The sequence below is a fragment of the Pogona vitticeps genome, chromosome 10, assembly GCF_051106095.1.
Source record: "Pogona vitticeps strain Pit_001003342236 chromosome 10, PviZW2.1, whole genome shotgun sequence".
In the NCBI taxonomy this organism is placed as follows: domain Eukaryota; kingdom Metazoa; phylum Chordata; class Lepidosauria; order Squamata; family Agamidae; genus Pogona; species Pogona vitticeps.
This window is the reverse complement of record NC_135792.1, coordinates 21,036,975-21,064,019: the sequence shown is the minus strand read 5'-3', so window position 1 is coordinate 21,064,019 and position 27,045 is coordinate 21,036,975. Positions and strand designations below refer to the sequence as shown.

Here is a 27,045-nt window from a genome sequence, read left to right as displayed (position 1 = left end):
GCCTTCATTGATCTTTAGGCTACATCCTGCAGGATTAAATACGACAGTGTACTATAACACTAATCGTACAATGGCGTGGCTGTCTAAGAACGTTTGTATTTTATTAAACTTTCCAACCAATAGAAGGAAGGCAGAGAAATAAGAGAGAAATATGAGTGATATATTTGCTACTAACAGCTACTATCCTGGACAACAGTGGAGAAAACCTATTGTAATAGACCAAATGACATGTGCATGTTTCTCTCTGGCACCAGAACTGTTCACACATATTTGGGCCACATTACATATTATGTATATAGGTGCATCTCAAAAAAACACACCTTAGGCTCTTGTTTTCAATAAGAGTTATGCCAAGTGCTTCAACGGTTAAGTGTAGAAATACTCTTAAGAAACTGTGATTATCGGATGGGTTACAGCTTAATATAAAGCTCACCTGTTTGCTTTTTAAAAATTCATTTGCTTTTGTTCCAGTTTAAAACTGCAGTGAGTACAGATTCTGTCTGCCTATCTCTTTGTCTGTGTTCTTTTGGCAGTAGTGGGATCAGAGAAAGTCTCATATTCTGATTGATGCAGGAAGCATGAATAGTTGTGCCTGATTTTGCAGTACAGAGCATCAGGGAATTAAGATATGTGAACATGCTGGAGTCTGTCAAACCAGGCCATTAAAAAAAAACAACACAAAACCCCACCAAACACAGAAAACAATGAAGCAATGTGAGGAAAATAATTGGAAATGCTCTCTGAGCTTTGATCATGTTATGGAGGATCAGGGGATGAAAATTGCCAAATCCACCAGGCGACAGAGGGGTTTCTCCGTTTCATTGGGTCCTCTGCTCAATATTGCACCTACTTTTGTGCGGAATCCAGCTACCCAGAAAGTATGGGGTAAAAAAGTCAACGAGAATGTAGCATGTTGATCCCACTTTTTCATAGATTCCTTCAGTATTATCTAATTTGGAGAATTTTGGAAACCCGACTATGTTGGACCCAAAGGAGATGCCTTATGAAGGACCAATCATGGATGGCTGCTGTGCGCAGTCATATTGTTTTAGATTTTGAAAGTATCTCTGGCCAGCAGCCACCTTGTTCTTTCTGGCTGACCTTCCAAAAACAAAATATGTTGGCGTCCCTTTTTTAAAATAGCTTTCCCAGCTGACAGGACTGATGTTGAGTCAGCAGAGAGAAAGAGTCTATGTTAGTTTTGTAAGCCAGCTGCTACAGACAGAGTGCAATTTTTTCTTGTATTGGGCCCACTGTTAACCATGTGTATATGTTGACATGCACTGAATTTTATTGGGCCCACTGTTAACCATGTGTATATATATGTATATATGCACTGAAGTTTTCTATGAAGTGTGTGCTCAATCTCTATGAAGGTATGGACCAGAATATACAGATATGTATGTTTATGTATATGTAGATAATTTCATTCTTGTCTCCCATCCCGTCCCCATTCCCTACTAATTCCTGGCAGGCTTTGCTCCAATCAGTGGAATGTGCAGTAAATATCGTAGTTGTACCATCAATGAAGACACTGGACTTGGTTTGGCCTTTACTATTGCCCATGAATCTGGACACAAGTAAGCTATTTCTCGTGAGTCTTTCCCTCTACAAGTTACTAAAACACAATGCTTGTTATGTGCTATCGGGTTGTTTCTGATTTATGGTGACCTGCTATGAAATTAATGAAGTTGAAGTTCATGGCCAGGCCCCCCCCCAGAAATGACTTTAGTCCACCCTGTTTTAAAAATTGTGGTGATCTGTCATGGGACAACCTAACTGGAAAAGATAACTGGTTAGTTGTTGTGGGGTTTTTGGGCTCTTTGACCGTGTTCAGAACACAGCCAAAGAGCCCAAAAAACCCACAGCAACCATCAGATCCCGGCCATGAAAGCTTTTGAGAATACATTTAACAGTGGTTACCCACACGTTGTTGTTGGTTGCAAAGGGAACCCACTGCAATTCAATCTTCAGGACTCCAGAAATGTAAGTCCACCACTGGTGACCCTACTAGAGTTTTATGACATGGTGAAGAGCAGCCAGTGAGGGCTAATGCTTTCCTCTTCCTGGTCATCATCTTCATCCTCATTGCTTTGATCCTCATGGCCACACCCCCAATGGGGAAAAGGAAGAGGGATTAGATGGACCCTCCATATTGGTCCAGTACAGCTCTTCTTACATTTGTTGTAAGCAATGAATGAGAATGAGGTTTAAAGTTACTATCTGGTGTTTTACTCAAAACCAATGGCTATAGGAAATTTTGAAATTTGGGTTGATGAGTGAGGCATATAGGCAAATCAGGTTTTTTTTTTTTTTTGCCATGCCATGACCATTCCCAAGGTATCGATAGCAGACTAATTGTGGCACTGAGCACGAAGGCAAGATTAAATCCAGCATTCCCTTTGTTCGGGACATTGTATGAAAACGCATCCCGCACAGAAGCTCCCCTTTGTTTGCTGACAGTTCTATTCAGCTCCTTCCCTTTTGTCAATGGCCATGCTGCTGTCATCCCATTCACGTGTTACATGAATCCCTGATTCTGCATGACTGCTCGAGGCTATTCAGTTCTCATTGTGTAAACACACAGTACGGCATCGACTGTGACCTCACTTCTCCACGAGTGGCCCCCTTTTGCAGGTTTCTGCCCATCTGGAAAGGAAATAAGGAATTAAAGGCTAATCCAAAATGCAGTGGTGGGTTTGCTGTGGATTTCAACAGTGGAATGGGGGGGGGATGTATAAAAAAATAAGGACTTCAGAACTGAACTTCTTAGTTTGTGGATAGAAGTGTGTCATTTGTCAGAGATGAGATTGTAGAGGAAGCCTTACAGCCTCCATCTCAGTTTCAGGTTCTCATGTTCTCGAGAAGAGGTCAGTTTTGTTAGCACTGATGGGCTAGGTTTATGTCGATTCAGCTTCCGTCCATTTCCTCAGAGAAGGATCGTGGACAATATGGTTGCTCTTACATGATCAATGCCATTTTTTTTATGAGTGGCCTCTATGAAAACACCTGAAGTGTTTGCAGGAACATGCTCTTTTACTGGAGCAACTCAGCAGTAACCAAGACAGTGTGGCTCAAGAACAAAACTTAAACAGTCCTATGTTTACTGGGGAGTTAATGGCACTCCCAAACAGTTCAGATCAATGGGACCAGTCCACAATAGCCTCTTTTACTGGGAGGTGTGGAACCTCCCCTCCCCTACCAGTTCCAAGACACCCCACATGTTCCCCAAGCACTGGGGGCCTCAGCAAAAGTGTTGAATGCAGGCGCTCAATTGTCCCTGGAGTAGAGTAGCTTAGGTGCCTTGCCCTGCTACTCCTTGGTAGTCATTACTAGTGACAATTACAGCATACATGCGATACACTTCCCTGGAGGCACCAACAGGGAGTTCACCAGTGTACCAAGGTGCAAGAGAAAGATGATTAGGAGGAGGACGACTGGCTGAATGGCATTTGGGATACTGCCAGTGAGAACCTGGCAGCAGGGCTTTTAGCTGTCGCTGCTTCTCTGCCAGTGGTGTTCCTTATGTTGGTTCTCCAGTCATTTTGCCTTTCACCCTCTCACCTCCACTTGGTGTACTCGGACTGCTTCCTCTGGCAATATGAAGAATGTCCCTATCTACAAACATTTCGACTTACGAATGGCTCCGTTCGCAAAAATTGGCATCGACTTGCAAACGGAGCCTCGACCTACGAATGAAAAAAGGCAGGGGTAAAGGGTGGGAAATTCAAATTTCCTGCCATTTCCCCCTGCCTTTTTGCCTCCCCCTCCCCCTCAGAACACATTGATCGGTTTTCAATGCATTCCTATGGGAAATGGTGCTTCGCCTTAAGAACGTTTCGCCTTAAGAATGCAGTCCCAATATGGATTAGTTCTTAAGTCAAGGTACCACTGTATGTTTCCTGCTTGTCCTGTGTTGATGGATAAGTTTCAGCTTTTGCAGCCCGATGATGTGGACAGGACTCTTGGACAGGTGAAGGCTACCTCTTGTCTGCTAGACCCTTGCCTGTCTCGGCTTATAAAAACTGAGAGAGAGAAAGAGAGAGAGAGAGAGAGAGAGAGGAAACAAGGAACACATACAGTATTCAGGCATCCGTAAGCAGCTAAACCCTTCTTCATATTGAAGCTAGGAAAAAATTATAGCAACTTGAGCTGTTTTGTGAGAGTTCTGGTCTGACAAGGCAGTATAAGACCAGCCAACGTATCTGAGCAACCTTGACATTTATGCAGCTGGTGGCAAAGCAGATGATCCCAATTTGTTTGTAAAATGTACAGAGCAAAAGAGTATGTGACAGAAATTCGGGCGCACCACCTCCGCATGGACAGTGTCTTTCTTGATGTGGGATTTCCTGAAATCTATGTTTAAGGCTGACAGTAGGGCATTAAATCCGGGATAATCGAAATGTGGTTAGATAACCTGTTGGAGTCTCATATGATGGGAAGGCGCCACTTGCCAAAGAGGAAGAGGCAAAGGGGAAGATGAATTTTTGTTTCTCGAGATGGTGAAGTTTCTGGGTAAGTGTTCCACAGGCCTGTTGCTGTCCAAGCATAGAATCAAGGAACATACCCATGGACCTAATTTTACGTTGGGTCAGAGATAGAAACTTGCTGGAATAGGAATCAGTTAGCATACGGTACACATAACTAAGGTAAACTCAGGTAAGAAGTTGCCATAACCAGAATATTAGAGTCTGGATCCATGCTCTGGTTTCTAGTTGGCCAACTTCAACTTCTACTGTAAGTATAGGGGTGCATATCCAACACAATTAGGAACACCTGGGATACGACTCAGGGAGGAGGTTTGTATATTCTCTATCTCAGAATTAAGCACACTAATCCAGATGGGTATGCCATGAAGTATTTGGGCCTTGGGCCAGTTACTCTTATTACTCTTATTCCAGTTTACCTACTTCACAGGTTTGTTGGGTGATAAAGTGAATATGGGAGAGACCACACCATCTTAAGCTCACTGCGGGAAGACTGGGCTATAGCTAATAAATAAAATTAAAGGTTCTATTTGCTGTTCCAGTAATATTCACTAGTTTCTCATTCATTTTTTGGCATTATCCTCCCCTTTTTTCTGTTATAACGTTTCTTTTCAGCTTGGCATGTACATATTGATATCCGGACAGGAAGGATTTATAAAAGCCCCCCCCCCCCCCAAGTATCTTGGAGAGACTGCAATGCTTTCATTTGGCAATAGCTGTTCAAAATTTCCTCCATTGTCATTTGTCTAAACATGTGCCTTTTCAGCTGGATAATATGAGAAATTGGCAGCTGTGTCCTTCAGATGCCTGGAGGCAGATGATCCTTAGAAATGTTGCCTAATGATCGTAGTAGCAGTGAGATAATACATAAGGACATGAGGGAGTGTTTGAAAGAGTTCTAGGATTTTTTGTCAAATAAGTCACTTAAGGATTAATAGAATTTCCTTCCCTATAAGATGAAGGAGAACACAGATGGGCTCAAGTTGAATTATGAAAACCCATGGTTTACATCCAATTGTCAGCTCCAACAAGAATAGATCCATTAAATCAATGGGACTTAGATAAGTCAACATTTATGTAAGTCCCACTGACTCAGTGGGTTTGCTCTTTTTTGGGCCTACCAACTGGATTGAACCCAGGGGCTGTAATGTTATGGTTTTGTGGACAGGTTAGAATTGATAGCATACATATGTTCCATGTGTTTCTTCTAGAAGTAAACAAAGATGGAACAGACTCTCCAGACAGAGCATGGACAGAGTTCCTACTCCAGTCCTCTGAAGATGCCGGCCACAGAGACTGGCAAAATGTCAGGAAGAACAACCTTCAGAAAGAGCCCAAAAAACCCACAACAACCACATCATGCTAGCTTCCTAAAGAAGAAGCTAGTTCACATTGGAAAGATTGTTTTTAACATATCCTCCGGACCTCAGATTGTTCAGGACCTTACAAATCAATATTTCTAACTGGGCATATAAATTACATGGGAATAACCAAGTTACCAGTATTGATTTTCTGTGGTTCATTGTACATTCCTTGAGAAATATTGTTGATGTTCCTGTATTCTGGACCGCTTATTGTTTCTTTCTAGTTTCCCATATGAAGTTGCTGCAATAATCATTTACATTCCACCGACAATTTTTTCCCCTTTATTCTTGGTCTTCAGTTCTCTTATTATCCTTTTCATCGTTTATGTTATTTTTATCTTTTGGTCTCTGTAGTTTTGGCATGATCCATGATGGAGAAGGGAATCCTTGCAGGAAAGCTGAAGGTAACATCATGTCTCCCACCCTCACAGGAAACAACGGAGTGTTTTCATGGTCAGTGTGCAGCCAGCAGTATCTTAACAAATTTCTCAGGTAGGATAACCTGAATCTATTGTTTTTTGAAATTTGAAATACTACATGGTGCCATGAACCTACTTCTAAATAATTAGGGGACGTAGATTTTGCCAGGGTTAAAAACTCTCATTCCCATTGCCTCTCTCCTCCTCCTGGCTTTTATTTCTCACCTATCTCTTTCTCTCCCCCCAAAAACTGCTAATAATTCAGCTGGCATCCATTTTGACTCAGTTAGAAAGCCTTTCATTACCCTCATGTCAATGCTGCTTTTTCTCTCTCCCTGCTCTTTCATTCTCCTTACCCTTTATCTCCCTCTACCTCTCATTCAGTATTCTCCTCTGTTACCTCTCTTCCCAATCAAGGACCATAAGTTCTCTCTCTCTCTCTCTCTCTCTCTCTCTCTCTCTCTCTCTCTCTCTCTCTCCCCCTCTCCCTCAAGGAATCCTTCTATCTGAAGGCTGCCACGGTCTTCTCTGAATCCAGGCAGCCATGTGCACAACTTATGCAGATTACTTGCTTATTATGCAAATTTTGTGGTAGGTCATAAAAGATTGATGTACACATGCTCACACACCTTTTTAAAAATTGCTTTATGGGCAGGAAACAGAAAATAGGCGGGTGTGTCTTTTGCAGGTTACACAATCAACAGGTTACACAATCAACTACCCAAGTCATTTTGTGAATCTCATGCTCCAAATGTCTTTTCTAGTTCATTCTTCCCCTTCACAGAGCTTTTGGGGGACACGTTTTGGGATGTTCTGCTTGTAACCAATAGTGGGCAGAATCCCACTATATCATTCACCTTGGTGTTCTATGTATTGTAAACCACCCAGGGATCTTTCTGTTACTGGGAGATATATAAATATAAACAAATGAATCAAATGATAAAGAAAAAAGCTTCTGGAAATGTGTGGCTGGGAAAAAAAATAATGCCACATGTTTATATAATGATTTCTTAACTAAGCTTTTGAGCCGGAGGTGTACTGCTTAGAGGGCTGGACTGGGCCTCAGGAGATATGAATTCTAATGCCTGTTGAGTCTGAAACTCATTGAATGATCTTGGGTTAGTCACAGACTCTCAGGTTGTATCACCTCACAGGGTTGCTATGAAGATAAAGTAGAGAAGACTGTATGTGCTGGAGATGCTCACTGGTGAAAAGATAGGGTATAATTATGAGAAATACACTCTTCGCGTTGAGCACTGAACTAGAATATACTTACGCTTTTTGAAAACAATATAGGTAAAGAATACAATTTGAGTTGCACATCACACCATGTCCTTCTATGGCCAACTAATAACAGCAACCCAATGATCAAGTACATCATTAATAGAGGCATTGTCTTCCCTACATTGTCTTCCTTACAGTACCGCTCAAGCAGCTTGCTTGATAGATGAACCCAAGCAAGCCGGACAATACAAATACCCTGATAAGCTCCCAGGGCAGATCTACGATGCCGACACACAGTGTAAATGGCAGTTTGGAGCAAAAGCCAAACTGTGCAACTTGAGTTTTGTAAAGGTACTATTTTTTTATTATTATTATTTTGGTACTTCCAGACATTGTTAGGACTTGCACAGGGGAATAGCACACAATGAGTTGCAAATACGAATTTATGAATGAGTGGAGGGGTTCCAATAAGCTCCAGGGTCTTCTGTGCTATTTTAAACTGTAAATTGCTTGGCAAAGACATTGCTTGCTTTGAAGGTGTTGGCTTGGATGAAAGTCAAGGTGGTCCAGCATAGCTGCAGGAAAAGACTGTGCTTCCAGGATGTGAAATTTAATTGCAAGGAACATAAGGAGCTGGGGTGGGTGGGGTAGCGAATGCCCAGATGTCATTGTGCATTAAGACTGATTTTAGGCTTCAACCCCTCATATCCAGTTTCCTGGGGATAATCTCCATTGAGTTCAATGGGTCTTATTTCGGAGTACTCATAGAGAAGATTGTGCCATTAAAATGCAGTAATATTTGTTGTCTGTATAGTTCTCTGTAACCCATTTTGACTAGACCTGGAGAGGATTATGTGATTTCTCATCTTAGTTGGAACAACAATATATTTGTGTCAGAGAAGTAACAAGGTTGTCATTCCATGTATTCTTGTGGAAAGCATGGTTTACCAGGACTAGGATGATGTGATATGTTGGCCAGCATCCATAAAGACTTTTGCTATATAAAGCCAAAACAAAATAACAAATAAAGGAGACAAAAATGTTGCAGCACCTTAAAGAAAAATTGCTATATTTTTGTGGACAAGTCCATTTCCTCAGACTAAATAAAATATGTTACTCTAAAACACTGGTCCCCCGCCTGTGGGCTGTGACACCCGAGGGGGTCGCAAAGTGTTTTCTGGGGGGTTGCCATGAACATTTTTTTAAAAATAGGAATTTGTTTTTATAGGAAATTTCACCACAAGGGTTTCCAAAGACTTATATATGGCCCAGATGCAAGTACATTACATTAAATATTAAGTTAGAATTATGTTCTGAAAAATCTGTTTTTTTTTTCTTCATGTTTTTTCTTTACCGCATTTTAAAAAAAACTTTTTAATGCAAATATGGTGGGAGGGGGTCACAGATTATTCAGTTAATATAAAATAAGGTCATCATGACTCAAAAAAAAAAGTTGTGAGAGCCAGTGTGGTGTAGTATAGCAGGCAAGAACAAAAGAAAAAAAATTAAAGAAGACAAAAATGCTGTGGCACCTTAAAAGCAGATTGCTATATTTTAACGTGAGCTTTTGTGGACAAGTCCACTTCCTCAGACTAAATAAACTGTTCCATGATAAAAGGTTCCATGATACTCTTTGGTGTTCTTCTGCCAATGAGTAGCATGGCTACTTCCTTAGAAAGAATGCCCAGAATCCTATTGATGATTAATGCATGTACGAGTCAGGATGGCAAATGGGTGCTAATTAACAGACTGATTGTCATATTTATATTTTATTTATTTATTAAATTTATACCCCACCCATCTAGACATATGTCTACTCTGGGTGGATAACAATAAAAACAGAATAAGAACAATATAATAACATAAAAAGCAACAACAACAACAACAACAACAACAACAACAACAACAACAACAACAACAACAACAACAACAACAACAACAATAATAATAATAATAATAATAATAATAATAATAATAATAATAATAATAATAATAATAATAATAATAATAATAATAATAATAATAATAATAATAATAATAATAATATATTCAAGAATGCATGCCTCTTGTTAATTTGTGGAAATTTATCACTGCAAACTAATGTGATCTAATTAGTGCATGCACAAATTATCAATAGGATTTTATCCAGCATGCTTCCTTTATTGCAGCATTTTAAGCTAGGGATATATAACTCTAAGAATGTGTGTTGCATCATAACTGAGAGTCAGAGAAGTAGCTCAGGAAGCCTCTAGTCTGAATTTCCCTGCAATGAATTTAGGAGCTTCACAAAAGTCGTGTGAGGTAGGTCAGGCTGAGACCAAGAGGCATAAGGTCACATAGTGACTTCATGATGCAATGGAGTCCACCCCAACACTTTAATCACTGCCTCATTGCCTGTGGGGCAGTGATTAAAGTGTTGAGGTGGACTCCATTGTGGTCAAGAGTTTTGGCTCTTGACCACCACTAAAAAGGTCAAGGGCTTCTTTGACTCATTCAGTCCAATGTCACTGGACAGTGGCTGAGAAGCTTTCCCCTTTCATTCTCTTGAGTCAGCAGGCAATGAGAGACAATGTAAGTGACCCTTGAACCTACAGGTGCCTGCGGATGTTCATCGGAGGAGCCTATTTCCTATATCTAGAGTCCTGCGTTGCTTACCAAATTGTGATTGGAACAATTCAAGCAAAACTGGAAGCACCATCATTTAATCTACAAAAACATAGATTAAAAGGATGTACCTCAAAGCCCACTCAATTTGGTATTGTTAGTTGCTTTGTGTAATTAACATAGAAAAATGAAAGAGACTCCAATTTTTTTTTAAAAAAAAAACATATTAAGCAAACAACTACAAATCTCTACTCTTTTTCTCCTTTGTTGGTTTTGATCTTTTGAGGGTAAAACACATGGGAAATGAAAGTATTGCTGGCAGAAGAGTTTAAGATGAATAACAATGTTGTTTTTTTTAAAAAATTATATTTCAGGATATATGTAAATCACTGTGGTGCCATAAAGTAGGCCATCGATGTGAGACAAAGTTCATGCCAGCTGCAGAAGGGACCCCCTGTGGGATAAGCATGGTAAGTTACTAGAGCTATCATCTTCCTTAGGGCTAAGCACCATTGAATACAAGGGCTTAATTCCAGATAAACAGGAATGGGAACTGGGTACTGGTTAGAACTACAGAATAGCATTATATTACTCTTGCAAGGTGCACCAACTCAGCCTGGAGGCACCAGCCATGTTTCAAACACATAGGAATCTAGCAGATCAAAAGCCTAGCCTTCTAGCCTAGCCTTCTGCATACCATGCTGTTTCTCTGTGTACAAGGACTCAATGCTAATTAGAACAAGCATGGAAATATGGCATCACCCTATACATACACACACATACCTGTAGTCAGAAATTGATACAGCTCAGGAGGCAATGGCCATATGTTTCAGTTTATAAACAGTGCTCTGTACCCATTGGCCACCTTTGTACTGGATTCTTGCTTTCACCTCTTGATGGGTAATCTGATTGGAAATTTTCTCTTCATGAGGAAGAAATTCTGGAGCAGGGAGAAACAGATCCTCACACTGGGTGTAACACATGAAAACAAAACAATAGTCAAGCATTGATAAGGCCACCCAATATCCTCACTTCAGCATAACGTGGTGAAGCATAAATGTTCTTAAAATCCATTGTGCATGGCGCTGATCCATGTTATCAACAGCATCCTAACCATGAGGAGATTAAGATGTTGAGGCCCTAAAGTGTGTCAAATTTTAAAAGCCTATCAAGTTACAAAATAACATAGTTTTTATTTTATTTAGAGGCTCCCCATAGACATAGAATTCAAGAGCTAGGAGAAACCACAAGAGTCATCAAATCCACCTCCTATTTAAAGCAAGGGAAAATCCACAACTTAGCATTCGTAGTTGATGACCACCCAGCTTTGATGAAGGAGTTTCCTTCCACAACAGTCCATTCCATTGCCCAACATCACTTCTTGGAAGGGAAGTCTTCCTAATGTTTAGGCACAATCTAATTTCTTATAATTAAAATCCATTCTGTAGCTTCCCTCCGGAGCTGCAGAAAACAGACTTTCTCCATCTGCCATGTGACAGGCCTTCCAATATTTGAAGATAGCGATCATACTACCTGTCAGTCTTCTCCAGGCTAAACACACCCAGATCTCTAAACTGTAATTAATTTAGCTTGTGCAAAAGTCCAGCACTGATCCAAGCTAATGTCCAGGAATAGACCTATGCATATTCAGGCATATGCATGTCGGATTTTATATGCCGACCGATGCTCATGATCTTGGAGGTAGACTGTTCTCAACAGATAGGCAAGGACAGGAGATGCATTCTTACTCCTGATGGGAGTACTCAAGGAAAATGAAGCTGGAATCAAGTAAATTCAAGCATACAAAAGGGGCAAAGAAGCATGACTCAGATCTCTGCTACTAACTCCATTTCTCCTGTTCTCTTCATCGCAAAGTTTCAAGAGACATTTGAATCAAGTTTGTTTTCCCCTTCCCACCTCCTCTGACCTTTATCTTCCTTTCCATTCTAGTACATAATTGCTTACATCTGGCTCTTTTCAATTCTTACCCAGACATCTTGGCAAACTCTGATGAAATATTGGTTTGTTCATGTTCTTTCCTACAGTGGTGTCGAAGAGGTCAGTGTGTAAGATATGGAGACCATGGCCCCAAACCTGTCAATGGCCAGTGGTCCACATGGTCTGAGTGGTCTGATTGCTCCAGGACATGTGGGGGCGGAGTGATGTACCAAGAGAGGCACTGCAACAATCCAAAGTAAGACATTGATACTGAAAAGATATTATCGTTTTCATTATTTGTTATCCTAATGAGAAAGGCACAATGGCAGATTCAGACTGGGCATGAGAGAGATATTTTATGTGTCTGATGTAATAGAAAAATGCAACAGCTCCCAACCTTGGGTAATCCATGTGTCCTTGGACTGCAACTCCCAGTAACCGTGGCCTGCATAACTGGTGGTGAAAGGTTGGGAACCACTGGTCTAACAGAATGTATAATAAAAATGAGCCATCAAAAATGTTTAAATATATTCATTCATTGTGGGTGTGGAACTGCTAAAGCTGCTCCTTAAATATCTTGACAATCCTATTAGGGTTGCTGTACGTTGGTTCTGACTTGACAGCACAGAACAACAGCCACTTTTTTCAGGTTCCGGCCAGCCAACGTGCAGAGTATTGTGAGCCAAGGGCTGGAACTGTGCAGCTTAAGGCCCACATGTGCCACCTCAAGACTGTTCTGTGGCCCCCAGATTTCTCCACTGCCCCTCCTCTTTGAAAAATAATGGAGAATTCTGTCTCTCGAAGATTCTGGGGCCCAATTCTCCTCTTAAACAAGGTGGGCCACACACATTTTGTTTTACCATGCCAGAAAAGTTGTTTTCCTTTTTAAGGAAGTTCTTCTTCCTTAGTCTGGAAGTGATCTTCTGGTATTGTCGTGGCGTTTGTTTGTGTGTTCTCTGGCAGATCCGTGGTAACCAATGGCCCTGGGATCCTCTGGCAGTAGAGCTCTAACCAACGTGAGTGTGTAGCACACTTTCTTTGAAGTTCAACGACACATCTTACATTGTGTCAACTATGTGTGGGGAGGATTACTGTAGAATGCATTTTAACCATGGTCCAGCTGTAATAGGTGGGCAGCATATTATGCAGGGTTTTTGTTACTTATCTTTCCTTGCTGATTGCTGACACTTGTTGTGTTGATTCCTGATATCTGGTGGTGTCTGCTGAGTGGCTGGATAACTCCATGAGACAAAGTTTCTGGTTATGGATCCAGATATTGGGAGTTTGTAGAGAAGATTGCTCTCTGTGTTCATGGGCAAGCTGCATAATCTCAGGGTGCCCCCAGAAGAAGGGAATAATACGGTGGTGCCTCACATTACGACGCTAATGTGCTCCAGCGAAATCGCTGTAGAACAAAAACGTCGTAATGCAAAAATAAAAAACCCATTGAAACGCATTAAAACCTGTTTAATGCATTCCAGTGGGCTAAAAACTCACTGTCCAGTGAAGATCCTCCATAGGGGGGCCATTTTCGGTGGCTGTCTTGTAAGGAATCTGTTCCAGAAAACAGCGGGGAGCCATTTTACTTACCCGGTGGCCATTTTGGAACCGCCAATCAGCTGTAGGAAAATTGTCATTTTGTGAAGAATCGGTTCCTGAAGCAGGGAACCGATCATTGCAAAGCAAAAAAAGCCTATTCAGACCATCGCAAAAACGTCGTTGTAATGTGGTTTCGTCATAATGCGGGGCAATCGTAAAGCGGGGCATGACTGTAAATCATTTCTGAGTACTGTAGACCTAGAAAATCCTGAAAACGGTCACCAAAAATCAGAAAGAAAGAAAGAAAGAAAGAAAGAAAGAAAGAAAGAAAGAAAGAAAGAAAGAAAGAAAGAAAGAAAGAAAGAAAAAGAGTATCTTCAATATCACAAATAATCAAAGAATCCTAGATCCACTTGATTCTTACCACATGGTGAATGCATCTCCTCCTAGTTTAGAAGAAATGCATTGTCCAAACCCACTATTTCCCTTTACTGTCTCATGTCAAATGATACAATTACGATCTTCTGCTGGGCATAAACAGCCATTCTATAATAAGAATGTCCAATCCAATTGGAATGTGTTGCGCTTATAAGAAATTTGGTTACGCATTCTGACTATTTCTCAGCGGTAGACATATCCTTATAACACCCAACACCTTTGGAGGTCATTCACAGTACAACCAGGCTATGCAGATTTGCTAAAATCATTATGTTTGTACAAGCTGCTGCAGAATATATTCATGGATCTGTTTTTCATACATCACAACATTTTACAATCTAGATTTTTTTTTTCCTGAGAAAGAAATAGATTACATAATTTAATGGCTTGGCTGTAAAGAACATGAAGAGTGCCCAGGAGACGTAAGGTCATAGTTACTCATATCTGTGGGGCTCAGCCTTACCTGCTTCATAATAGCGCATTGTTCTCTCAAACATCAGAATGCAATTGTAGATGTCCATATACTTTAAGAAACTAACCAAGCTACACAATTGTTTCAACATATGTACTTCTTCTATTTCTTGTATGGTTTTGCTTGACGAGTGATCATAACAGTTAAAAATGAAATCTGAGTGCAAAAATATAACGATAATTAATTTAATACTGGAAAGATGGAAGGAGAATGGAATTCAGTAAACCTTTTCTTTTATATAGAAAATATAGAGAGCTTTAATGGCCTGGTCTTAATTATGTTTGCTTTGAAGAAATGTGTTTTTAAAAGTCTTACGTCCACAAGGATGTAAGAAAAACTATGTTCAAGTGGTTCACACTAAATGCCCATCTAGTCTAGATGTGGGTGTGGGTGACTTTCCCACAGTCCAAGATCCCCATTCCTAAGGAGACCATGTTAACCAAAGGTGTGCTCCCTTGCCCCTATAATAGGCATTTATTTTGCAAAATACTTTGTAAGAGGAAGGGCATTTGGTAAGAAGTTTGTTTCAATCAGTATCGTAGTCTTCAATGCATGGTAAACATGAGAAGATGTACCAGCTTGTTTTGTAAATATATGACAATAAGAATGCTGATTCTGTACAGAGGGCTCTGCAATTGTATTAAACTGCACCTGGATTTCTGTGTTACAAATCTTAGCAAATACTACTTGTGGATTGGATTGAACACTATATTAAGGGATGAACACAAGTGAATGTCATGGACTAAGAGCCTGGTGGATAACTAATCATGGAGGGATTTAGACATCATTGTGTAAACACTGTATATTAGTTTGAATACATCCGCCCGCCCGCTAACCATGATGTAACCGGGTGATTTTGTACAATGTAGTAGGTCCTAGATGAGTCCTAACAAAGCTTTGCTTGGAGATTATTACATGACATATGTATATTTAGGAGACATGCTTGGATGGGTGATGACGTTTGCTGAAAAAAAGCTGGAAAAAATTTGTAACGTTTGGTCTATAAATTCATCCTGCAGTCAAACCTCTGAGAGAGTCAGAAACCAATGATTGTATGATTCATAGAAGGCCACTGGCTAGTGATGTCAAAATATCTTTGGCCTCTTTGAGCTGCTCCTTTGGTTTAACAATGTTCTGTGCCACACATCAGAAGGTATGAAATGTGCAGAATCCATGTTTATTTTTTACCTGAAAAACAGCTGTGTGAGCAACCAGATTTGATCAGGACAAAGGTCAGAGTTGACCCTTCTTCACCTCCATGGCATCCATGATCTAAACAATATCACTGTTGGAACTCAGAATTGCTTTAAGGTGGGAAACAATCTATGCATTTCCCATCCCTCAGCACCACCTCTCAAAAGGAACTGAGACGACATGCTGGCTGCTTTTAGGTCTTGTTTTTTGTTAAGGCCAAAATCCTGTTAGGATTTTGCATGCATGGAGAAGGAAAGGCACAACTTAACTGATGGCTAGCTGATACATTTTCATGGCTATCAGTCATTGCACTCCTTGTTTTGCATGCAATGTGCACCCAGCACACATCAAGATCTTTGACTATTAGCTGCAATGAACCACAACAACCTAAGTAATTTTTCTTCTAGCCGTGCAAAATCCCAACAAGATTTTGGCCAGTCGGTTGAAACTGGGTTAGGAAACTGAGACTTTATGCATACATTCCTGTGTCTGCATGTATTCAGCATTGTTAAGATCTTGATAATGGAAGGAAAGTTAAACTAGGCCAACATATATGCATGATAAAGAAGTGCTTTTTGATTGATCCACATCATGGCTGGCCATTTTTCTGCTGTTACTTCAAGTTCACAGATGTTCTAGAGCGCCTTTGACACAAACGCTTTCAGTCTTTCACTGTGTTCATTTATGGAAAAGCAATTTTCGGTTTTCTTTGTAGGCCTCAGTATGGAGGCAAGTTCTGCCTGGGCTCCAGTCGCATTTACCAGCTCTGCAACATTCAGCCATGCCTATCAAATGGCCCCGACTTCCGTGCCCAGCAATGTGCGGAATATAACAGCAAACCTTTCCGGGGATGGTACTACAAATGGAAACCCTACACAAAAGTAGAAGGTAACTTGATCCCACCACCAGCAGCTAATTTTCTTGTACATTTTATATAGCTTATTGAAGTGTTGCTTAACAGACTTGCAAACTCGTTTATAGAGGATTTTAAAAAGTCAAAGTAAAATATTATTTAGGGGATGTGGTGGTGCTATGGGTTAAACCACAGAAGCCTCTGTGCTGCAAAATCAGAAGACCAGCAGTCGTAAGATCAAATCCACATGACGGAGGGAACTCCCATCGCTTGTCCCAGCTCCTGCCAACCTAGCAGTTCGAAAACATGTAAATGCAAGTAGATAAATAGGTACCACCTCAGTGGGAAGGTCACGGCATTCCGTGTCTAGTTGTGCTGGCCACATGACCACAGAAACTGTCTTTGCACAAATGCTGGCTATATGGCTTGGAGATGGGGGATGAGCACCGTGCCCTAGAGTTGGACACGACCGGACTAAATGTCAAGGGGAACCTTAAGTGATAGAAAAGTAAGAAAATACTTAAGAATCACATGGGTAAATTGAATCCTTATTTGACCATGCACATGCTCAATAAATAATGTAAATATTGTGAGGAGATGAATAGGTACCACCATGGCTAAAAATCCATCTTTTTGTCCAGCCTTAGAAGATAGGCACTTTTAACATTTGTTTTATTTATTTTATCTTACCAGTTTCTCTTCTTCATGTCTGTTTTGTATTGGGCTTTGAGTTACGTACGTTGCTAATTACCTGGAGGGTTTTCAGCCTAAAAGCTCTGTGGCGGTTCTATCTAAAGTAGCCTTAGTAAATCCGTAGGCTTTATATATTATGCTGATTTACCTGCAATTGAGTCAGGAGGTCTACCCAGCAGAGTTAGGCATTTTGGAGGGGGAGAAGGGTGGAAGGATCAAATCATATTTAATAATAAACAGGAAGAGCATGGTGAAATATCTTTCATGAAGAGCAAGGCAAATACATTATTTCCATTTTGAAATCAAATTACTGAAGGAAAAGTTGTGCAGCTGCCATCTTTGCAAAGGGCAGCCTGGATTCCCTTAGCCTGCCTTAAATACCTGGGGGGAGCTTTCCTGGGGGGGTCCTCTTTGTGACTATATAACTCAGAGGTTCATGATCCAATGTTCACCAAACTTTCAGGAGTTGTATAAAAGTGTCTGAGGATGCTTCCCTGCAAATATGGTGCCTCTAGGACATTGGGGGCCAGTGTTATAGCGGTTTAAAGTGCAGATGAATCAACAGATCGATTTGTCGATTCGTCAACGAATATTCGTATATCCGTATTCGTTGACAAATAACGGATCAAAACGAATTGCCATTTTTAAAAAATTTGTCCCCATCTCTTGACTTATTATTGCATTTCATGGAAATACTTTCCACAATTAAGGTGCCACCGTAGCAATGTAGCCATTATATGGATCACCTTGTTGGACAATTGCACGTAAGGTCCTTGGATGCTGAATAAACTTTCAGGAAATTGCTCTGCTTTATTCAGTTTCCAGACGGGGAGGGAAATCTCAGGGTGAGTAGCATTGGAGGAGGGCAAAGCTTAATTTTAATGTGTGAGATTTCATTAAAGCCTGCACGTTCACTCCCTCTCTAGCAGCAACTGCTGCTATTGTTAGGAAGAGCACTGACCTGACAACCCTGTCTAGCACACGCCAAGACAGAGGATTATATTAATAGCCATTCTTCTGTGGGAGAAAGTAGTTTTATAAGAACCTTACATTAATCTCAATCTAGGACCTTAGTGATCAAAACCAGCACTTTGATTTATATCCAGAAATAAACTGTAAAACAGATAAGTTATTTTAAGCATTTCCATTTCTCAGTCTGTTCAGGAACAGTATGGTTATCTTTAAAATGTATTCCTTCCCGCCCCTTTGACTTTTAATCCTCTGTGCTGCCCACAGTCTCCAAGATGGAATATCAATGGCATGCGCGCGCACACACACACTCTGTCTGTCCAAAACTGGTCCCATACTTTTCATGTTTTTTTCCCCCAGAGGAAGACCGATGCAAGCTTTACTGCACTGCTGAAGATTTTGACTTTTTCTTTGCCATGTCCAACCGAGTGAAAGACGGAACCCTCTGCTCCCCATATAGAGATGATGTGTGCATCGATGGAGTTTGTGAAGTAAGCTAAACATTCCCTCCAAAGCAAAGGTTTTTGGCTCCATGGTGAAGGGCATGTTTTTCATGAAGAAGGTCCCAGGTTTAACCTTTGCCCTTTATAGTTAAAGGATCTCAAAGTGCAGGGCTGGGAGAGATGCTCACCACAGAGGAGAAAGAGCTTCTGCTAAGCTGGATAGATCAATGGACTGGGCCAGGATTGGGCTACTTGACAAGCAGAATAGACAGATCGGTCAACTTTCACTTCTCCTGGTTTCTCATTTTTCCAGTGTTACAGTGGTGCCTCACTTAACGATTGCCTTATTAAAAAAGAAAACCGCCATACGATGACTGTTTTGCGATCGCTTTTGCAATCACAAAACAATGTTTTAATAGGCAAAATCTGCTTTGCGATGATCGGTTCCCTGCTTTGGGATCCGATTCTTCGCATTATGACGTTTTTAAAACAGCTGATCGGCGGCTTCAAAATGGCCGCCCGCTGTGTAAAATGGCTACCCGCTGTGTTTTTGGACGGATTCCTCCCTTTACAGGCACCAAAAATGGCCACCCCTAAGGAGGATCTTCGCTGGACGGTGAGTTTTTCAGCCCACTGGAATGCATTGAACGGGTTTTCAATGCGTTTCAATGGGATTTTTTATTTCGCTTATTTATTTATTTTTATTTATTTATTTTATTTCTATCCCACCTATCTGATCATATTAGACCACTCTAGGCGGCTTACAGTAAAAACAACAATGTAATTTTAAAACTTTACAGCAGAAACGTAAATAAAAAAAATAAAAATAAAGAACAGAATAAGAAAAAAGATCGTCAAGGGTTTTCTGTTGGGAAGGCCCGCCTATACATCAATGTTTTTAGTTGTTTCTTAAAAATGCCCAGGGAGGGAGCCGCGCGAATCTCAGGGGGCAAGTTGTTCCAAAGGCGAGGAGCCACCGCCGAGAAGGCCCGGTTTCTGGTCTTTTCCTTTCGGGCCTCTCTCAGCGTTAGGCTCCTCAGCCTTATCTCCTGGCTCGCGCGAGTGACACGGGTAGATCTAGGTTTGATAGCTTAACGAGGATTTCGCTCTACAGTGATTTCGCTGGAATGGATTATTCTCGTTAAGCGTGGCACCACTGTATATTCATTTCATCATGGATAAAGATGGACATGTATAGGAAAACCAATGGTTCTATCCTTCTGGAGGTTGCTGAAATGAGTATAATTAACTTGTAAAACTCCCAGAGAGTGCTATAAGCACCATGGGGTCTTATATAAGCAGCACACTTTGCTTTAACTTTTTGATTGAGCAAATTTATTACAAAATCTGCAGAAGTGTGAATTTCGGTAATAGTAGTTCTATATGCTTATTTGTTCAAAAGTATAATGTTAAGTATGCTTGCATTAAAATATTGGGCAAATTATTTCTCTTCCATCCATGTTCATAGTGTCATTTTAAAAGGAAAAACAGCAATGACATACAGCTGACCTTCCCTGCGAAGAAAGGAGAATACTGTGTTCCCTTTTAGACATTGACATTGGCTTTCTTTATTGCAGCCAGTTGGATGTGACCATCAACTTGGATCCAAAGCTGTTCTGGATTCTTGCGGAATCTGTAAAGGAGATAATTCTACATGTACGTTCTTCTCGGGCCGTTATTTGACACAGCATAAAACTAATGGTAAGGGAAAACACATTTCTTGTGGCACATAAGTCAGTTTTTTTTCCCCCTCCAAAATCTCTTCTTTCAATATAACTGCTTGTACTTCATGATTCCAGATGTTGAAAATGGAGATAAAGATTAGAGGTGCATATAGGAATTGTATATTGTTTCGTATTTTTATCTCATTTTCTTCGGTTCTAAAGAAATTGAGAGATAAAAATCATTTTTATGGATGATAAAGGACCCTCCAAGGACTCTGACAATAAAAGAACACATTTTTTCTCTACTGACCTGGTTTACACTAAAATCAGAAGATAGAATAGTTAGGAAGAAAGAATAAAACATCAGCAAAAGAGGATATAGTAACCAGCAGCACTAATTGATATAATCATAGGCTACCAATTCTTCCTGACTTTCCACATTCAGAAAAGGAATACTGTAGTACAAACATGGGATCATCCAAAAGAGCCAGTTTTCACATGTGTGTTTGCACTGATGTATATCTGGCAACTGGCAACTGAATACACAGACTAACTCCATGTGTTAAAGGATCTGGACCAGAAATGTAAAAAGCACTAACTAAAATAATCACTGTCATCAATTTAGGCTGTCTTGATACAATGAGCCACTTTGATGTGGAACATTTAAGCTTCTTGAGATTCCTCCATTGCAGAACAAGAACAATATAAGGAGTTATTTTTTTTCTATCAGTTTCTGTACAATTTGCACAATATGTCCCGACACAAAACTGGCGGCCCTCCCATTTGAGAACAGACCACGCACACAGAAAACATAGAAGGTTTTTGTTTTAAAACATGCAAGCAAACAAACAAAAATCTGTGTAGTTTGCCTTATTGAGTTGTTTCCATAAAAATCTATCTAATGAATGTGAAAGGCTCTGACACAGAAAAGAGACATGGCTTGGGAGGTAGCAGACCCTCCTGTTGAGGTCCCCGCTGACTTCCGGCTCAGAAAAATGGGTCCAAGTTGCAAGTCAAGTCAGAGTCTTTTTTAAAAAAAGTCCAAGTCAGGTGAGACTTAAGTCAGACTTGATTGTGAGTCACGAGTAGAGATGGGCACGAATCAGAAAAATAGTGATTCATTTTGATACATGATTCACCAAAGTCAACAAATCAAGAATTACAAATGCATGGTTTTTTATTTTTTATTTTAAAATACTATAAAACTCTTTGCCAAGCACCTAGAGATACCACCTTCCCCTGACTCTCCTCCACAAGCCCTGCATGTTTGGTGAAGTTTGGGTTTCGGATGTCTGAGTTAGTCACCCACAAGGAGGGTGCCCCCAGGAAAGCTCCCCCTAGGCACCTAGAGACACCAAAATTACAGAGAAGCTTCAACTGCCTCTTCTCTGCAATTCCTACAGGTTTGGTGAAGATTGGGTTTTGGGTATCCAAGTTGTCCATCCACAAAATGGGTCCCCCCCAGGAGAAAGTGCCCTTTAGCAGCTGGCTTGGGGGAACCTAGTCTTCACCAAACTTGGACGGATTGTGGAGGAGCATCAGTAGAAACTTCTCTGGAATTTGGTGTCTCTACGTGCCTGGATGAACTATGCAAGGAGTGTTATTTGTGGGTGTATCAGAAATTCAATCTTCACCAAACTTAGAGGGATTGTAGAGGAAAGTCAGGTGAAATATCCCTGCAATTTTGGTGTCTCTTGGTGTCTAGGATGGCATTTTATAACCAAATGAATCAATGGGTCAAAATTGCCAAAAATTCATTGATACATATTCATTGGGGGCATTGAATACAAATTGACAAATTAGCAGTTTTTGAACAAACTTGGTGATTTGTGGTTTTTTTAAAAATTCGTGTCCATCTCTAGTTGCGAGTCACGAGTCCTCATCCCTGCAAGCAGTTATAAGTGAACTAACAGAAGTTAGGTATTATTTTGGTCCTTCTCTTGAACTATGTCTATGTAACTGTATCTGCAGGAATATTTCCGAAGGGCAATGCTGCATAAGGGTACACGTTATATTCACTTAGCACTATAGCCTACATAGTGCTTCTGTTTGCACAGATTAAAATAATAATAAATTTAGGATTCAGCAGTTGGAGACATGTGTTTGGTCATATAGTATCTGTGTATTTGTGAGTGGGAAACATAGCAGAACTCATGTAAGTAATCCCTTGACTTCTTTTCATGCACAAACTCCAAAAACACTGTATGTTTCTCCTTGCCTGTGAATTGGTACAAAGAATTTCTGCTACCCTCAACAAGAATCACCACGTTTGTGAGAATGATACCTATACAAATTGTGGGCATTGCAGAAAAAAAATGTAGGAATGGCAAGCAATCTTGTTCATGGACTTCCACATCCTTCTTTCATGGACTTCTACAAACGTCAGGCATTTAGTGGGTTGGTCACATCCTTTTGATCTATCAGACAGTCCTCCTGTACTTCCTCTGTGTGTGCTTAGCTTCACAAGGTTCCGGCTGCACGAAGGACGTTTCAACGTCCTTGAACTGCAGGATCGGGTTTGCCCTCCTCGGATCCGGAGGACGTGAGGCAAGCTCTGGTCATGTGTAAAGAAGGAGGGGGTGAGCAATTATTTAAAGGAATGGGCACCCCTGGCGGGTCCTCTTTCTTGTTTGGGCACCCACTCGCCTGCCCTCTTTCTAGTGTGATTTTGGTTGTCTTTATGGGGCCGGATAGGAATTTTTGACCTTTATCCTGATTGGCTATTGGATAGAGGGATTTTTCGCCTATCCCACCCTGGAGAAGGGTTGTTGGCATTTGATTAGTGGTTATTCTTGGTCACACTGGCGGGTAGTGCGGGAAAAAAACTGGTTGTCTTGCTGTGTCCCTTTGATAATTATGCTAAGCCAACAGCGCATCCGACCTCCCGGCTCTGTGGATCATGAGATTACAGGGCCGGCGGCGGGAGATGTGCTGGGCCACTTTCGGACCGACAGTCATCAAATATAGATGGCTTGAGGTCTGGGGTATTTAATAGAGGCTGCCCGGGTTCCTGCTGTTGTCAAGACTACTGGAACCTGGGGCCTGAGACTCGCCCTGAATTTAGTTCTCCGCACTGCCGCAGGGCCCCTCATTTTATGAGGACAATGATATCTATAATCAGAATTGATTTAATAAAGTGTGGCCTGTATTTAATCCATATCACTGTCTCGCGTCTTCATTTTGGGACCTGGGAGGGCAAGCAGGAAAAGCAGTTATTGCAATATCTTTGGTGATTCCACTATTTCAACTTTTTGTCTCGACCTCACTCGGAGGATAGCAGTTTTTGAGGGGCAGTCTTGACCTGCTGACTGTGGCATCAAGGACAAGTAATCTTTTCAAGTAGTTTTCCCATCTCTACATCTTGAGACATGTTACCACAACAGACTTCAGCAAAGCGGTTGAGAGACTGAACTCTGTTCAAGAACGCCCTGGTTCAGGCTTTGCTTTTGCCATAATTCAAAAGATGATCATGTCGCTTGAAACATTCTGTTCTGCTGAATTTCTCTTCAAATTTTGGAACTATTTACCAGGGCAACAAAGGATAATGTTGTAATTTGGGATTATCGTTATAAATATTCACAATAGATAAACCCTCGGGCTGTGTCACTATTATGAAAAGAAGCCACTCAAATTACAACTGGAATGAAATACCACACTTTATTTTTGGGCTCCTTTCAGATTATTACCACATTGTGACGATTCCAGCAGGAGCTCATAGTATTGAAATCCAAGAACTGCAGATGTCCACCAGCTACCTTGCAGTGCGGAACTTGAGCAAGAAATATTACCTAACAAAAGACTGGACCATCGATTGGCCTGGGAAATTCTATTTTGCTGGGACAGTGTTTGACTATCAACGTTCTTTTAACCATCTGGAAAGGATCTCTGCAGCTGGACCAACAAATGAGACACTCGTCTTTGAAGTAAGCTTCCTTCTCCCCATTTTATTCTTGCTGTTTCAGAATTCACATTGCTATTGCTCACTGAAACATCTGTGCCACAGAGTAAATGTACAGAAGAGCAGTGACTTATGACCCTGTGTGGGATTGATTGGAAAGCGATGCTCCATGGTGGAATGGTAAATTTAAGTGTAGGTACTAATCAGAGAAGTCCCTAGAGCCACATCATAATGGAGAATCCAAACCTGCAGGCAGCTGTATTAATTCATACCAATAAACCAATCCTAGAAGTAGTCAGTTCCACCAGGAACAGTTTATTTGTAAAACTAATGGGTCTTATTTACCCAGTCAAGGCCAAAACACTGCAGAAGGGACCCACCTTACAACAATAGATTGCTGCGGGAAAAATCTTTTTTCTTTAACTTCAGATACACTCAGGATTGCAGCAAAACTGAAAGGAGAAAGGGTATTCCTGGCAGGGGGGATCTGGCATAAGATGGCTTGGATCCAATGGGACTGCTCATATAATGGATCACAGCATGATGGTTTTGACATTCTCAGGGATCCTGTATGGAAATATCCAAAGAATTTCTGTTGGGCTAGAGAAAATCAGCAGGGTGAAAGAAGCATGGACAGGCTTCATCTGAATTGGGATTAAAAATTGAGTAAAACCACCAGGAAAAGCCAATTTTAGCCAAAATAAAGCCAAATCAATAGTTTTACCTGGTGGATGCTTTCCTCGGCATGCAGTTCTGCTTGTCTGGTCTTAAAAGTCCATGAACTCATGCTCGTCTTCAGGTGCCTTGACCGGCGGTATCTTACAAAGCTCAGAAAAAAATCAAGACAAGGCCATATGATCCTCAAGACAATACAAATGCAGGAATAGGTGATGCCTTTATTGGGCCATTAACAAATTAAAACAGTAGGATTCAGGCTATTATGTATAGCAAACTAAGTGAGAGTTTACAGAAGCCAGTGAAAAATGATATAACAAAAGCACAGAATCACGGTAGTTAATTCTGAATATAACTCTGCAAAAGAGGCAGATTCTGGCAAGAGGAGAGAAGAGGAAAAAAGGCCAAAGCATGTGATAGGATGATGATCATCTGGAACTGTAAACTAATCCCAGCTTTTAGCATATGGTTTTAGTAATATCATTGTGTCGTCTTAAATGAAGACAGGCAGGAGGCTTTTAAAAAAAAATCATAAATCTAGTTTACAATTGGTTAGCTCAAGACTTAAACATTTTGTTAGGTACTAATTAGCTTAACACTGAAACGTTTTGTTGGGATTCCGGTATAGGTCGTTTAAGGCCATCTGGTTTAAATCTGCAGAACTTGTTCAAAGAAATGCAGGGTAGTGATGGATTTTGACAGAAAAGACTTTAGTGCAGGTGCATCATTGCTTGAACTGGAGCTTAGAGAAATCAAGGCATTAGAAAGTCAATTGAAGGGGCAATCGACATTGGACTCATACTACTTTTTTTTTCTCCCATGCCTACCCCCCATCTGTTTGTGAAGTAAGATTTGTAGGGATTTCTCATTTCCTTTACTGTTGTCTGGAGTGCCTGACTTTTCCCAACACTGCTGAACAGAAGTCACCAAAGTGACAGAAGACAGATCTGTCTCTCCAGTTTCCCATAGTTTGAGGTTGTGGGTTGGGAAGGTTTGATAATATTGACCTTAGCGGGTGTACGTGTCTTTTAGTTTGATGATGACGGCAGTGGTGATTTCTCTTTCTGACCTGTAAGGTTGCTGGCTGACGAATTGATGAAGGAAGCAATGTGGTGATAAATATGAATTTAAAAGTATTGTTTGTAGGTCTGTGGATGTGTTTTTCCCCCCTCTTTCTCATGTACCATTGTTGGCGCCCACTTTTGAAATGGATGTTTGTTGTCTTGTTTGTGGGATCTGATTTTGAGTGTTCTGTGGGGCTTCATTGGGTCTAGCACTGGAAACAGAGTGGTAGAATATACCAGGTGGGCGGGATATAAATCGAATAAATAAATAAATAAATAAATAAATAAATAAATAAATAAATAAATAAATAAATAAATAAATAAATAAATAAATAAATAAATAAACCGGAATGAGAACAAAGAAGCAAAAGAACCCAAATGATTTGGGCACTTTCGGGTTTACCAGACAAGTTTATGCCTGAAAGGACTCAAAACCAAGAAAAAGGAGCCTTCTGAAATGAAAGACTGGACTTTTCCCTCTGCACATCCCTGCTGGAAAATACTCTTTAGTGTCAGCGTAATACTGGATGGGCAAGCTCTAGATGTCTAGAGGATGATTTGTTGTCTCTAGGATCTGCTCTAAGTTGCCCTAACCCTGCGTTCTATCTCCTGCATTCCCTGCTTGCAGGTTTCAAGGTGTTTATATGTTTTAAAAATTGATTCAGCTAAAAAACACAATAAATTCCAATATCAAAATAGTGTCAAGGGCAATGAAATACAAGGGAACAGGTAAAAGCTGGAATGGAATGGACCAGAATGGGCGCTTTATAGTAAAGATGATGCCCAAACTGTCAGGATATAATGGACCCACTTAAAAAAAATTTAGAAATCAAATCACATATTACTCCTTTGTTAGCTCTCTAATGTCCCCAAACCAGTTGGAACAGAACAAAATAGCTAGGAAGAGCAACTCTGAATAAAACAAGCCAACCAGGTTTACTTATCACACATGATTTAAATAGCCACAGGGAGAACATTGAGGTTGGTTGGTTTTTGTTGTTCAAATATTGCTGCCAAAATCATTTGGGAGGTGGCTGGGTTTTTATTTAGCTTTCTAAGACTGCAATCTGTTTGAGAATTGATGGGAATAATACAGCCTTTGACAAA

At 40.6% G+C, this 27,045-nt stretch overlaps 1 protein-coding gene across 2 annotated transcripts in view; it reads left to right on the top strand.

The window, feature by feature from the left end:
- Nucleotides 1-27,045, top strand: part of ADAMTS18 (ADAM metallopeptidase with thrombospondin type 1 motif 18) — a 121,053-nt gene that overhangs the window by 57,309 nt on the left and 36,699 nt on the right. For both annotated transcript variants that reach the window (XM_072980461.2, XM_020815279.3), the window contains 9 exons: nucleotides 1,475-1,580; nucleotides 6,206-6,343; nucleotides 7,692-7,845; nucleotides 10,473-10,568; nucleotides 12,144-12,292; nucleotides 16,395-16,567; nucleotides 18,555-18,685; nucleotides 20,215-20,338; nucleotides 23,980-24,224. In XM_072980461.2, the coding sequence (XP_072836562.2) occupies nucleotides 1,475-1,580; nucleotides 6,206-6,343; nucleotides 7,692-7,845; nucleotides 10,473-10,568; nucleotides 12,144-12,292; nucleotides 16,395-16,567; nucleotides 18,555-18,685; nucleotides 20,215-20,338; nucleotides 23,980-24,224 (1,316 nt within the window). The remainder of the gene's footprint in view (nucleotides 1-1,474; nucleotides 1,581-6,205; nucleotides 6,344-7,691; nucleotides 7,846-10,472; nucleotides 10,569-12,143; nucleotides 12,293-16,394; nucleotides 16,568-18,554; nucleotides 18,686-20,214; nucleotides 20,339-23,979; nucleotides 24,225-27,045) is intronic.